The 14,715-nt window shown below is 40.6% G+C and overlaps 1 protein-coding gene across 2 annotated transcripts in view; it reads right to left on the bottom strand.

The window, feature by feature from the left end:
* ERCC6 (ERCC excision repair 6, chromatin remodeling factor) overlaps positions 1–14,715 on the bottom strand; it is a 90,224-nt gene that overhangs the window by 52,206 nt on the left and 23,303 nt on the right. For both annotated transcript variants that reach the window (XM_039481226.1, XM_039481225.1), the window contains exon 5: positions 5,912–6,040. In XM_039481226.1, coding sequence (XP_039337160.1) covers positions 5,912–6,040 — 129 coding nt within the window. The remainder of the gene's footprint in view (positions 1–5,911; positions 6,041–14,715) is intronic.

Raw genomic sequence — 14,715 nt, 5'->3', positions numbered from 1 at the left:
AGAAGGTTGGAGTTGGGAGGCCAGATTGAGACTGATTTTAGGTCATGCTTTTTTATAACAATATGTAATAGTGCAAGCAGGAATTATACTGAATTAAAACAAACAGTTTAAACTGAAAGGCCATGAGGGTGAAAGAAATGAAGCAAGATAGACTTAAAAACATAAGTCATTTAAAGGGAAATACCAAGGCGGTTGAAGCATTTGTCTACTAGTTATTCAAGGGAGTACCATAGAATCAAAGACTTTAAGGTCAGAAGGAACCATTATGATCATCTAGTCTGACCTCCTGCACAATGCAGGCCACAGAATCTCACCCACCCACTCCCGTATCAAACCTGTGTCTGAGCCACTGAAGTCCTCAAATCATGGTTTAAAGACTTCATGGTGCAGAGAATCTTCCAGCAAGTGACCCGTGCCCCATGCTGCAGAGGAAGGCAAAAAACCCTCAGGGCTTCTGCCAATCTGCCCTGAAGAAAAATTCCTTCCCGATCCCAAATATGGCGATCAACTAAACCCTGAGCATGTGGGCAAGACTCACCAGCCAGACACCCAGGAAAGAATTCTCTGTAGTAACTCAGATCCCGCCCCATCTAACATCCCATCACAGACCATTGGGCATAGTTACCGCTAGTAGTCAAAGACGAATTAATTGCCAAAATTAGGCTATCCCATTATATCACCCCCTCCATAAATTTATTAAGCTTAGTCTTGTGAGGAACTGGGGGGGCAGGGGGGAATAAACATGGGGAAATAGTTTTTACTTTGTGTAATGACCCATCCACTCCCAGTCTTTTTTCAAGCCTAATTTAATGGTGTCCAATTTGCAAATTAATTCCAATTCAGCAGTGTCTCATTGGAGTCTGTTTTTGAAGGTTTTTTGTTGTAATATTGCGACTTTTAGGCCTGTAATCGAGTGACCAGGGAGGTTGAAGTGTTCTCCAACTGGTTTTTGAATGTTATAATTCTTGACGTCTGATTTGTGTCCATTTATTCTTTTACACAGAGACTGTCCGGTTTGGCCAATGTACATGGCAGAGGGGCATTGCTGGCACATGATGGTATATATCACATTGGTAGATGTTCAGGTGAATGAGCCTCTGATAGTGTGGCTGATGTAATTAAGTCCTATGATGGTGTCCCCTGAATAGATATGTGGACAGAGTTGGCAACAGGCTTTGTTGCAAGGATAGGTTCCTGGGTTAGTGTTTTTGTTGTGTGGTGTGTGGTTGCTGGTGAGTATTTGCTTCAGGTTTGGGGGCTTCTTGTCAAATGCTGGAAATGGGCCATTTTGATTACCACTACAAAAAGTTTTTTTTCTCTCCTGCTAGTAATAGCTCACCTTAACTGATTACTCTCGTTATAGTGTGTATGGTAACACCCATTGTTTCATGTTGTGTGTGTGTGTGTGTGTTTGTGTGTATTATATTATATCTATCTATCTTCCTACTGTATTTTCCACTGCATGCATCCGATGAAGTGGGTTTTAGCCCACGAAAGCTTATGCTCAAATAAATTTGTTAGTCTCTAAGATACCACAAGTACGCCTGTTCTTTTTGCGGATACAGACTAACATGGCTGTTGCTCTGAAACCTATCATTAAGGAGGTAAACTATTAATCTGCATGACACCCCCACAGGCAGGAAAGAAAAACACTTCACAATGATTTCAAAGCCTGTATTTAGACAGGTGCTTTATCTTCTTACCTAGGTTTTCATTCTACACCCACAACTGGGGTATTGGATCGCCTTCATGACATCTGATGTGTGACTATTATCTCAGAATCCTACTGCAATGGCGTACTGCTAGCCAGTCATGGTGTGATTACAGTAGAACTCACACCATGTTAAATCTGAACAATGTTTTAAGATTCCCACTACAGAGACGCAAATATGGTTTCAAAGCCCACAGGGCCTGCCTATATGCTTTTGTAAACGGGTTTATAACATAATCAAGCCCCATCTATACTGGAGATTGACAGCATTAGCACTTGTCTAGCAAGTACAGTTTTTAAACATATTTCATGCTAACATGATCCTACTGTAGTAGGGCCCACGCTAAAAACATTGTCACAAGATGCTTTTTTGGGGGGGGGGGTTTGAGGGGGATTTGCCATTATACAGGGAAGAAACTGACTGTACACAAAATGCTGTCTCTTTTTACTCTGTCATGTTATCTTAGGAATTATTGTAAAACAGTAAGTAAAACATTTTCAGGAATATGAGGGTTTTTTAGTTAAATATGACCCTGTAAAAGAGAGGTCAAAATGCTTTTCTTCACAACTTATTTTCTACCTTTGCTTATCAGATTCACAAGCATTGTGGTGATTTTTTATACTGGCTGTCTGCATTCAATGATTGTGACCATACAAATGTTAGTTAAAAATATTAACTATTCCCAAATGCTCAGATTTTGTACACTATTTTCCCTCCCCAAGTAGGGAGAGCACTTTTAATGACTATAGGACACATTGGAGAGTTTTACAGGAACAGAGAAAACAGAACTGAAGTGAAAGCACAGGGAAGAAATGAGACAAGTTAATACTCTTCTAGTGAGATACAGTCATCCTAACCTAATTCTAATCCCCCATATCCTGACAGCTTTCAATGCACTAGTTTTCTATGTTCTGGTCTTCATTATGAAAACATGTTGGGAACCCAGTTAAAATACTTTTTGGTCTTCCCAGCATAACTATGATTGAATTGTGTTTTAACCATATTATGTAAAGCCCTGTAATTTCATCGCTACAGCATGGATTCAGTTATACATTTTACTTTCATCTTCAGTGGTGGGACAGAGGTATGCTTTAATTACATTGGGAAAGAACTGTGTTGTGATTGGGTATCACAACAATACTTCTCACAGTGTAGACAGGACTTCTCTCAGGTAGAAGCATAGATAGCAGAGTAAATGTACATTTATGGCTTGTGACGGGGCACACTCACCTCTTGTAAGCGCTCCGTCAGTTGGTGTGAACCTGCACACACATTCTCTCTCTCTCTCTCTCACACACACACACGGTGCTCCCTGTTCACTGTTGCCCTCATCAGGAGGGTCTTCAGTGGCTCAGCCCTTCAGCTAAGTTGCACATAGTCTAAAATGGATGAACCCTTTCTGGGGTAACAAAGATTGAACAAGGACTATCACTGTGCCCTTACTGGTATCTGTGGCCCTGCATCTGGGCTCAGTTCTCAGCCCCTTCTGGGCTAGATTTAAGTTTGTCCCTGCCCTGTTATAGAGCAGTGACCTGAGGGCTTTCTCCCTGGAGACTCTTTGCCTTTAGCAGTTCTATGGTGTGTCAGCTCTCCAGCCAGGTTATTTCTTAACTTCAGACCCCTTCCAGGGTAACAAAGTTCAATGAATGGTTGGCCCTTTCTGGGATCTTCAGCCCCATCTCTAGGTCTGTTTAAATTTGAGCCCCTTTCTTGGGGGCTTGGGGCTTAAGCCATGTCTACAATGGCTGGTGAGGGAACCCGGGCCTGTCCACTACCCCGGGTCCCAGCCAAGGGACCCTATAGACAGCAGTCACATATTGCTTTCACTTACTTGGTTGCTGCTGCTATTTCCCGGGCCACTTGATCCCATCACTTTCACCCGTTACCTTAGGTTACACTCCTTAGGTTCCATTTGCCTTGTTCCCTGCTTGCACAGGGTCTCTCCGAGCCCTCTTGGCCTGGAAAGTTTTTCCAGCTTATCCCTACTTGAGCAGGTCCTCCCCGAAGCCTCCTTGCCCAGAAACTTTCTCCATTTCCCAGGACTTCCTCCCACTTCTGATCCCAGCCAAGAACCGATATGCTCAGGTGGCAGGCCCTGCTGCTCCTTTTAACTGAGCTCGCTGTGCTCTAATTGGCTGCTTCCCTGCAGCCTTTCTAGGCATACTTTGAGGACCCACCTTCACCTTTTCAGGGGCAGGGCATGGTAGAACCATAAGGCCACCAGCAGGGGGCCTCAAATGGCCAGTACACTGCATCACATAGCTTTATTTAAGGCTATGAGTCAGTCACGGATTCTGAGATTTTACGAGACCGCTGCAACTTCCTCAAAATTCCAGTAAATCAGCCCTGAGAGGCAGGGCTCATGCTTCAGCCAAAGCCCAAACCCCACTGCCTAGGGCTTCAGCTGCAGCCCCACCACCCTTAATATAGCTCCGTAGGGTCCCCTGTGGCATGGGGCCATGGGCAATTGCTCTGCTTGCTTCTCCCTAAAGCTGGCCTTGTGTACATTTCCGTGATTCTGTTTATTGCCTGCATCCTGTCCGTGACTTTTAATACAAATATCCATGTCAAAACCTTCGCCTTTATTAAAAGCAATCCTGCTCACCAGTTTTTGTTTTGTTCTTACACTGGCATTCCTGAAACCTGGTTCCATCACTATATTAAGCAGCAGGAACACAGTTCATCTAACGACACCTTCTGAAGAGCAGACAGTAATAGATGGTGAGGAAGCATTATATTGCTTAAACAGTTTACTAAAAAAGTTAAAAGATCTGATATTACTACCAATGGGAGCAAATGTGTTTTGGATTCGATTAAACAGTGTCAGAAAGCATCATGTAGAATTTACAACTGTAGGCTTCCTTAGGTCAATATTCAGCCATCTTTGTACTCAAATTTGGTCAGAACTCAAAGTTTAATGCCTATTGACTGAGAGCCTTCATACATAGGAGACTTGAACATTTAACTTACAAGTCAGACAAATCATTCAACTCAATTGATCTTTTTAACCACTTAGGAAGTTTTGCCAACTGACTCATGCTTGCAGGGATACCCTTCATTAGTGAGGCTTATATCTCAAAGATTAATTTTTAGTTGTCTGCCTCACTTGGATCTGTTTTTAGGAGGATTTCTGCTTTATCTTTGTATAAACAATTGGAGATGATACACTGGCTGATCAGGGTCTTGTCACCCAGATATTTATTCAATTACTCTTTCAGAGCTGGCTCTTTAATTCTGAGGAACTGTGGGACAAAAGTAGTAATTTCTTTGAGGTTATAAAGCTAACTGTTCCTGATTAAATGGATACCATGCAATGTCTATTACAAAGCATAGCCATCTATAGAGCTAATTACTAGATTTAAAGTTAATCTTTCCAGAGAGGAGATGGTCTTCCTACTGTGCAGAACACCACAGCCACAGCTGCACTCAAGTCAATATTACATGAAAGTCAGAGGGAAGTTATGTAATGGGTTGACACATCAGCTACCTTATTTGCATTGCCTTTTGTAATTGGCTTATTCAGAAGAGTCCAGGCTGAATGATTTGTAAGTGTCTCTCAGAATTTACATTCAGCATCATGGTATCACAGAAATGAAAGATGGACAGCCCTGGACTGGACAAAATGTTCTAACATACAGAGGGTACTATTAATCCTGCAGCAGGTCTACACCCCACATAGGTTACAGGACTGCAACCTCGACATGTCTGAGCATTTTGTCTAGTCTAAGTTTAAATAGCAGTTTAAATAAAACTAACATAGGTTATAAAATAATTTTTTCAAGATGAGACTTCCCCACAGTTTTTGCCAAGTATTTAACTCTCTTCCCATCACACAAGTGCACATTTTCCTAATTTTTATGCACCACAACTAAAAGCAGCTGCAGCCACTGTATGCTAATCTTCACGTTAAAAAAAATAGTTTCCTTCCACTCCATACCCCAGGTAAACATTAGCATTGCCAAGAAAAGAAAGTGTTCTTTACAATGAAAAGCAGTTCTTAAATCTTTCTTTTACCACTAGATTAGCTGATATATAGATATTTCTCATATTCATGTAATCATTTATTATTCATCTATTTTTAATAGACGCCACAGCGATTACTCATCGGAGTACAGGATAGGGTACTTGGAAATGACAGCTAATAATTATTTATTTGCATAAATAGTCTGTACAATATTTTAAAAGTATATGATACCTACTTAAAAAGCTTTCTGAAGAGAAATCCTGGTACTCTGAAACCCTCATCAAATTCAGCATCACTTTCATCAGAATCTTCTTCTGCCATTCGACGTTCCTCTTTGTCCTTCAATCGTTGTTTATGCCATCTCCTATAATGACATTAAGATTCACCATTCAATTACCGTGATTACAAAATACAACATGAAATTAAACTGATCTACGCAGCAAGTAGAAAACCCAAGATAAATTAGAAAACGGAAAAATGTCTTTAGCGTTTCTGCCCCCAAAAGAAAAAAAAAACAGCTTTTGTATAGTGTCATTCACACAAACTATATCGTGAAATCTCTTTACAGAATTAAATAATAATCCATCTAAGAGAATGTTAAGATTACATGGTTAAGCGCACAAAAATTAGGAAATACCAAAAGTTGCATGTGGACATCTTAATTGTCTCCATGTGTACATGCATTTCACTATTGTCTTCAATGTTACTGAAGTGTTTAATTATACTTTTCTAAAAACTTAGATATATGGAAAGAATGGAGTCAAAGGAGAAAATTTTCAGAAGAGCCTGACCAATTTAGAAGCCTAAGTCTCAGTGAAAGTCAACAGGATTTAGGCACTTCAGAGCCCAAATCACTTTTAAAAATGAATCTTATGTGCTTTTGAAAGTTTTACGCAAAATATTATTTACATAGCTCCTTTTACCCAGAAAAAGCCTACGTCACCTTATATGCTATCCACCCTTTTGCTGTTCAACACTTACTGTTTCAGGTAGGAAATGAGGATAGTAATTTGAAATTACAGAGAGATTTCAGGTAGGCAGTGTAATTATCCAAGCCAGAACTTGGAGAAGTCACTGGGGTTCTCACTTCTCTTATGAAAAGTGAGAAAAGATCTTAAATACCCAAGGTAGTTAGCATCTTGGGTTTTTGTCTTATTCAAAATATGCACTTCCAATAGCACAGTGTTCCCCATCTCCAGGCTGGGAGAAACTGATTCAATATTGACTAAGTAGGAAGAGTACTGAAAAACTAACACCAGTTCATGTAGCTTTTAAGCAGTCCTGGGAAGTCTCTCATCCAATGCTATCAGATCTAACTGTGCTAAGCTTGTGCATTCAGAGAATTTTCACATAAGGTGGTACAGCTGTGGGACAGATGGAAAATGTGCTATCATGCTGCTGCTCTGGAGGCACGGCACAAGAGCAGTCATCAATATTTCAGTTAATAAAAGGTTACCACATACTGTAAGAACCAGATAATGAGATGACTATTTCCTTATAGCCTTTTGAAAAACTGGCTAGCAGGAAAGTCTGTGCCTGCTGAAATTCTGCCCCCCTCCCCACCAATGAATCTGCAGTTTTTCCCTTTGAAACATGCAAATACTTTACTGCCCATCTTAAGTATATATCACACAGGAAATTATATACCTCACTACAAAAACTATTATGAGGTAGAGAGATAGATTCAAATAACCAAATATGTAGAGCTAAATGATGACTTCGGGGGAGAAGGAGGTTATAATAGTAGCCTACAAGTATTTGAGAAATGTAAGAAAACAAGCAGAGAGATGAATTGTTTAGGATGGTCCAAAAGGTTGTAAATAGTAGCAAAAGGATGAAAATGAGTGAAGGAAAGTTTAGGCTGAATACTAGGAAAAGCGTCTTAACGGCAAGAGCTATTATGCTGTGGAACAGTCTTCCCAGTGAAGCACTGGATCTCTCAGCTCTTGAATCATTCAACTCTAAACTGGAGAAAGCACTGGAGAATATACTCTCTAGAACAATTCTACAATGGCACAATAGGGGATGGACAAGATGGGACCCAACAGATCTTTACATCTCTGCTTTCTATGATGCATAAACATTACAGCAGAACAATTTCTGCCCCCAACTAACATTTAAGCTCTTAAGGTTTACTAGTGGGAATATTAACACGTGAATTTTTAGTTAGCTCAGGCTCCCTCTGTTGACTAGATAGCTGTAATAGCAGAAAAAAATTACTGCAAGATAATTGAATAACAGGGTTTATTTATTTTCAATTTCATCACAACAGGGTGATGGATTAAAGAGATATTGATAATCTGAAGGATATTTGCACACTTTTTCTGAAATTCATCCTTCCTTTCTTCACTATAATGCTTAATCTCTCTCTGAAATATCTTATTATACAGTATTATGCAAAGTGTATTGTATCTCAAGCGTAAGTGTGACAAGGTGGTTGAGGTAATATCTTTTATTGGACCAACTTCTGTTGGTGAGAGACACAAGCCTTCGAGCTTCCACAGAGCTCTTTTTTAGGTCTGGGAAACGTAGGGTTTCGTCTACATGTACAGTGGTGCAGCTGTGCCGCTGTAGCACTTTAGTGAAGACGCTACTACCTTAACAGGAGAGCTTCTCCTGTTGGCTAAATTAATCCACCTCCCAAGGATGGTCGCTGTGCCAACGGAAGAAAATCTCCCATTGACATAGCACTGTCCACACTGATGAGGGTTAGGTTGGGTTAACTATGGGTATGGCTACACTTACGGTTTGCAGCGCTGGTAGTTTGCAGCGCTGGTCATCCAGCTGTGTAGGAGCAGCGCTGGTGTGTGGCCACACTCACAGCTACCAGCGCTGGTGTGTGGCCACATTTGCAGCATTAGCAGCGCTGTTGGGAGTGATGCATTATGGGCAGCTATCCCAGCATTCAAGTGGCCGCAACGTGTTTTTCAAAAGAGGGGGTTGGAGTGGGGTCTAGTGTGACAGGGAGCGGGGGGAGACAGAGATTGGATTTTTGGAGCCAACACTGTGTGTTTAGCTTCCTGCCTTGAAAAATCAGAACATTTTTCCGACCCCTTAGTCTTAACTCTTAATTGCAAACAGCCTGCAGCCAACACGACTCCCCGCTGTTTCATTCGCTCCCTGCCTGCCTCTCATTTGATTGTTTACAGCCAGGTACAGATGATCACAGCAAACAGGAGCTCTGTTTGTTTTTTAGATAAGCAGCAACAGCAACGGAACTGAGCTCGTTCACAACAAAACAAAGAGAGGCTGCATAACAAAACAAAGAGAGTAATTTATAAAAGCATTCTGGGATACATCCTTATGCCCTGGAGGCCAATCACAGCGCTGGTGTGTGGCCACACTTGATGACCAGCGCTGCAGCACCAGCGCTGGAATCCTTATTCCCCATGCTGAGTGAGGTGTACGGCCAGCGCTGCAGCCAGGGAGTTGCAGCGCTGGAATTGCCCTGCAGGTGTGGCCACTTACCAATTGCAGCACTGGTGGAGGCTTTCCAGCGCTGCAAATCGCCAGTGTAGCCATACCCTCAGTTGCTCAGGGGTAGGGATTTTTCACACCCGAGTGATGTAGTTATACCCATAGAAGTCTGTAGTGTAGACCTGGCGTCAGAGTCTCACAGTTAAATACAAGGTGGAAAAAATTGTTTAGCATAAGTAGTTAACACATAGTTCAAGGGACCAATCAAGGTGAAGTGGTGTGTTAACACCCCTCCAGTCATAGGGAGGAAAGGAGAAGGGGGGAAAACTAAGCTGGGTGGGGAGGGGGACAGGTTGTCAGGGGTTATAGATTGTTCTAATAAACCATAAATCTGGTGTTTCTATTCAGTCCATGATTTTTAGTCTAGCAAAGTTATGAATTTAAGCTCCATTGCTTGTCTTTTGAAAGTGTTGTGCAGGTTTCCTTTGAGGATGAGGACTGAGAAGTCAGCTATAGAGTGATCACTTTGTGAGAAGTGTTCACCCACAGGTGATGTGGTGTTTTTGTCTCATCATTTTTCTGCAAGAGTTCATTCAGGATCCCTAATAGCAACTATGTGGGTTAAACCAGACAATCACTATACTCTCAAATGAACTTTAAACAGACTGAATTAAGGGACAAAGACATTGCTCTGTAGTAGTTTTCCAACTAGAAAACTTATCTTCCCAGAATTCACTTAGCCTATTTCGAGGGAACTCAGCAATAAACCTGTAACTTCGACTATGCAGAGCAACAACATGGATGACTACTGCCACCTATGCATCAATTAATTACCATGGAGATGGCTGGATTGTGAAACTGACCAGTGCCTTGTGATGCTGGTCAGTTTGGCTGAGGCCAGCTCCATTAGTAAAGCACTTTGGCTCCACTGTATAGCGGCTATAAGCCTGTAAGAACAAAACTTATGCAGAAGAGACAGACATTAAATAAGAAATGAAGAGGTATATGCAAAAAAATGAGAATATGGGGGGAAACGAATAGCTGAAGTCTTCATACTAACACAGTTTTCTAACCAAAAATTAAGTGGGTTACAAATATTTATAAGCAAGTTCCTAAACTCTCTCATTTGGCTGCATTCCATGAAATAAAGTGTTTACACCCCTGATTAGTTTAAAAAGCAAGAGACAGAAGAAGTTACTTAAAAAAAATAAGTAACATTCTTTCCCTGCACTCCTTTAAATAGTCATGCACACATGACAGATGCACTCTGACTCGTTTAGGTATTTTCTACAGCCACTAGCACATGTACTTTCCCCCACCCTGTCCAAAAATGCTGAGGAAATGCTGTATTTCATATTCACACACAGTGAATATATTTGGGATTTTTCTGTTCCCTTCTACAGTGATGAGCTACCATGCACAGTTTATGCAAATACCCCCAAATTAATGGTGAATCGATGGTAAAATCTGATAAATGCTGACAAATCATAAAACATAGGACTGGAAAGGACCTGTGGGAAGGGAGACATGGGTCTGAATTTGTTGATTAGATTAGTCTATCCAGAAAAAAAAATCACCAAGTCAAACAAAGAAGTAAACACTATCATAATCATACTAAATATCTTACACTGCTTCAATACTGACTGCAGGGGCACAAATAGAAGGGAAATGCATTTCAGTGGCTTTTAAATCAATTTATCATGTAGTTGGCAAACTGGGCAGTAATTTGGATAAGGAAGGACACAATCTCTAATTTTATCCTTCCAATATGAATCATCACTAAGAAGTAATGAAAGTTTATTCTCCTCGGGGAAGAAATATAGCACCCTCTCATGCATACTGGAGAAAGTAATCAAGGAGCAGCCATAAGGATACTACATCCAATTGTAGTCACTGAAAGCTGCAGGTGCTCAGCACTTTGCAAGGAGTCATGTTTGGCCATGGAATGTTTGGAAGCCAGATGTCTCAGATTACACAAATGTATTTTGTAAAAGAGGCCTGGACTATATTGGTTAAATCTGCTAACTTTCTAGGTACCTAATAATTTTATGTCCACAGTCTGAGTTGGTACATTATGCAGTTTATTTTTCTTTGGGAACGTTTCTCTTTTGCAAACTTTGTATCTGTTATTTTATTCAAGTGTTACACTACAAGAAACTAGTATTAAAATAATTGGGTGTTACATCTCCTCCACAGGTAATTGTAGCTTTCATTAGTACCAAGTTTATATGAAATGGCTGCAATTTGTAACTGTCTCCTATATTATCAACATTTTCCAAAGCTTGGTATTAGGTTACCATATGTATTAAGAAACCCTGTGAACAGAATGCTAAGGCACTGTATTGAGGAACATTTGAGATACAATAGTCCATGATACTTTAAAAGTAAATAATGAAGTTTTGTAGCAACTTGTTTTAGCTGTAATGAAAGTATAGAAACATAAGGTTTGCCATAATAGCTCAGACAGGCCATACAGTTCAGTATCCTTTCCCCAGCAGTGACAAATATCTGATGCAAGCCAGAAACAGTTCACTGTACCTAATCAATTGTACAATGTAGTTTATGGGGTGGGAAAATTCCTTACTACCCCAGGTTAGGCCTTACTGGGATAACTGAGCAATAAAAGAAATACAGATGTTAATGTATAAAATAACATGCTGCTTGAAATTCTCAGCAACCTTATTGAGAAATCTCTTTATTTTTCATGTTATTAATTATCACTGACCCAAGAGTAGCCTCAGTCTGCAAAAGTAGTGGAAAAACAATGCATCATGCAGTTAAATCATTCTTAATATAGGAGTGAATTTAGATAGTAAGCTCATATTCCATTTATTTCAATACCCAAGAAAGAAATTCCATAACAGAAGCACAGTAATGAGCACAATATGATTTTAAAAAATATATTCAGGAACCAAGCTGAGTGTTTAATATAGTTTACAATTCTGTAGCACAATATGTTCTCTATTTTAGACAGCTAAGAATCCCTTACCGATTATTCTCATCTGCTAAACTGAGACATTTGGTGTTACTTTTCTGATCTGACTTTTTATGTCTATATGAGTGGATTTAATTGGTATGTCCTGGCAGATGAAATACACGCAGTTAGTAGCACAAACCTCAGAGAGTAAATTAAGACTGATGCAGACAATTATGCACTTGAGCTTGGAATGAAAGGTGTATTCAGAGAGTGAACCGGAATACATCTTCATTTGCATCTTGGTGTTGTCATTTTAAAGAGCAGTCAGGATGCTCTGTCTAAGAGAAGGTCTTCACGGAAAGGTAATGTTTCAGCATTTTCTTTTTTTAATTTACACCTCTGAAATTATGAAGCATTTGAATCATTAATCTCCCTGGGAAGGAGAGAGATAATATGTAAATGCTGACCTGGCCAGGGAAAAAAGCAATTCAGTTTTCATGTCTTGATATTTTTGACTGAATTCTCTGGGGCCAATAGCCATTTGCACTTCCATGAACTCAGGGGACTATCAGACAAACACAGGTCTGGAAGTGCCTTTCCAACCCTGACGATCTGCCCATGGGCACATCTACATGGGGATAAAAGCCCCAAGGCATGGCCACCACTGGCCCAAGTCAGCTGACTTGGGTTCACAGGGCTTGGGCTTGCAGGGCTAAACATTGCCATATAGATGGCTTGGGTTCAGGTTGGAGCCCAAGCTCTGGGACCAACCACCCTCGCAGGATCCCAGAGCTCGGGCTCCAGCCTGAGCCTGAAAGTCTACACAGCAATTTTTCAGTGCCAGGACCTGAGCCAGCTGACCCGGGCCAACCATGGAATTTTCATCCCTGTGTAGACATACCCTGTGTGCGCTTGATAGGGACTGAACTCTGTGGGCAGAGAGCTATCTCCCATGCTCTCCTCTGGAAATCTATGGGAAATGCACCACCTAATTAATTTGCACAATATGGAATGGAAATCCACCCCTGGAAGCATCTGAAAAGAAAGCATTGGTGGCTGCCATGGAGACAAAGATGGCAAGGAAGCACCGTAGAAGCAAAAGATCTCTGTAAAGATGACCTCTGAACTCTATGAATTTCCCCAGATACAGATACTGTAATAGTGACAAACTCCACAACATAAGTGCTTGATAATTTAAATCCAATATATGAAGAAAAGCAAAGATCCCCAAGTTATAGTTAAATTCAATTAAAAACAACACCACACCACTCTGGACTTATTTCTGAAGGGAAACCCATCATAATAAAAAAACTTTAAAAGTGACTGTTGATGAGAGGTATCTTTTCATTTTGTAAGATGCTTCAGATTGTTCAGGAGAACGATAAAAGAAAACCCAAAGATGTTTACTTGCAAAGAGTCTGACAGATCCAACAAGTTTTGTATATAAATGTATATAAACTTTACAAATAAAAATGCACAGGACCAATATTTATTTGTATCTTCTGAACTTAAATAGAGGAAATCAGTAAAACATGCAATTTCTAATCATGAGCAATTAAATCTTGAAATTAATCAACTTTGTCTTCACCCTACAGTTCCAAGGAAAAGGAGGCAGCATTTTAGGACTCCATAGGCCTAACTTTAGGCATCTCTGCCTTAAGAGAGCTGTTGTTTAAGTGAAATGAACTTCAACAACATAAAGACACCCTGTTAGTAGGGATCCAACCTGGGATCTTCAGCACCAGAACAATCGGACTCTACTGCAGAAACTGACAAATTCTTTAGCCAATAATTATTAGAATGAGGGTCAGTGGGCAATGATGACACATTTGTTGGTGTCACTAGGCATAAATCTAGGTAACTCGGGAGGATGGCTCTGGGCCTGTGTGAACCAAAGTACCTCTATGTGAAGCGCTTTTGTTAGCCTTACTAAACTTTTGTAACCTCCTGTACTATGTGCTGATTACTAGCAGCTGCAAGGCCAGTTGGTACTAGATGCAGCCAATACTAGATAAGATAGGCGGAAAGCAGATGCTGTAATTAAAGTTATATGCATGAGAAAGTAGCCCCCACACAGTGGAAAAAGCACAGATGAAAAACAAGGGGGGTATAAATACTGGGACCCCGCATGCGTGCGGGTGTGCAGGATTTGAGATTGCTTTTCTCCCTTGCACCTTATTTGGGCTCAAATAAACTTGGTTTGCTTCTCCACCCTGGTGTGTTAATTAGTGCGATGCACACCAGGCAACGAACCTCCACTGTTGCTCTCCTCGGGCCCTTTGGGCCGGCAACACATTGATATCTTTACTTAAAAAAAAACAACAACCTACCTCTTAGAGCTGATTCAGAACTGGGAGGTTATAGATATTAGCAGCCTCTTATCCTTATCCTCTCTTATTGTTTGTTATTCTTACTTGTTGTGTCTTGTCTTAAAAAATTAGATTTTAACCACCTCAGGTTGGGATAATACTTTCCTATGTGTCTGCTCAACAGGCCCCAAGCCCTGACTGGGGGCTTTGGGTGCTATTGTAAAATAAACTGGAGTGGATGCAGGTTGCAAGCTGTTCTAGTCTCCAATTACAGCCACTAGAAGTGAACATGATTATATGAACTAAGCCAGTTTTTCTTTTACACAAGATAATACACTTAAAGTCACAGAGGCATGCATGCTCAATTCTGTAACTACATTTCCTCTCTTCCTCGCT

This window comes from Mauremys reevesii, linkage group 7 (genome assembly GCF_016161935.1).
Source record: "Mauremys reevesii isolate NIE-2019 linkage group 7, ASM1616193v1, whole genome shotgun sequence".
Taxonomy (NCBI): Eukaryota; Metazoa; Chordata; order Testudines; family Geoemydidae; genus Mauremys; species Mauremys reevesii.
The sequence above is the reverse complement of the archived record's forward strand: the minus strand, read 5'-3'. Positions and strand labels throughout refer to the sequence as shown.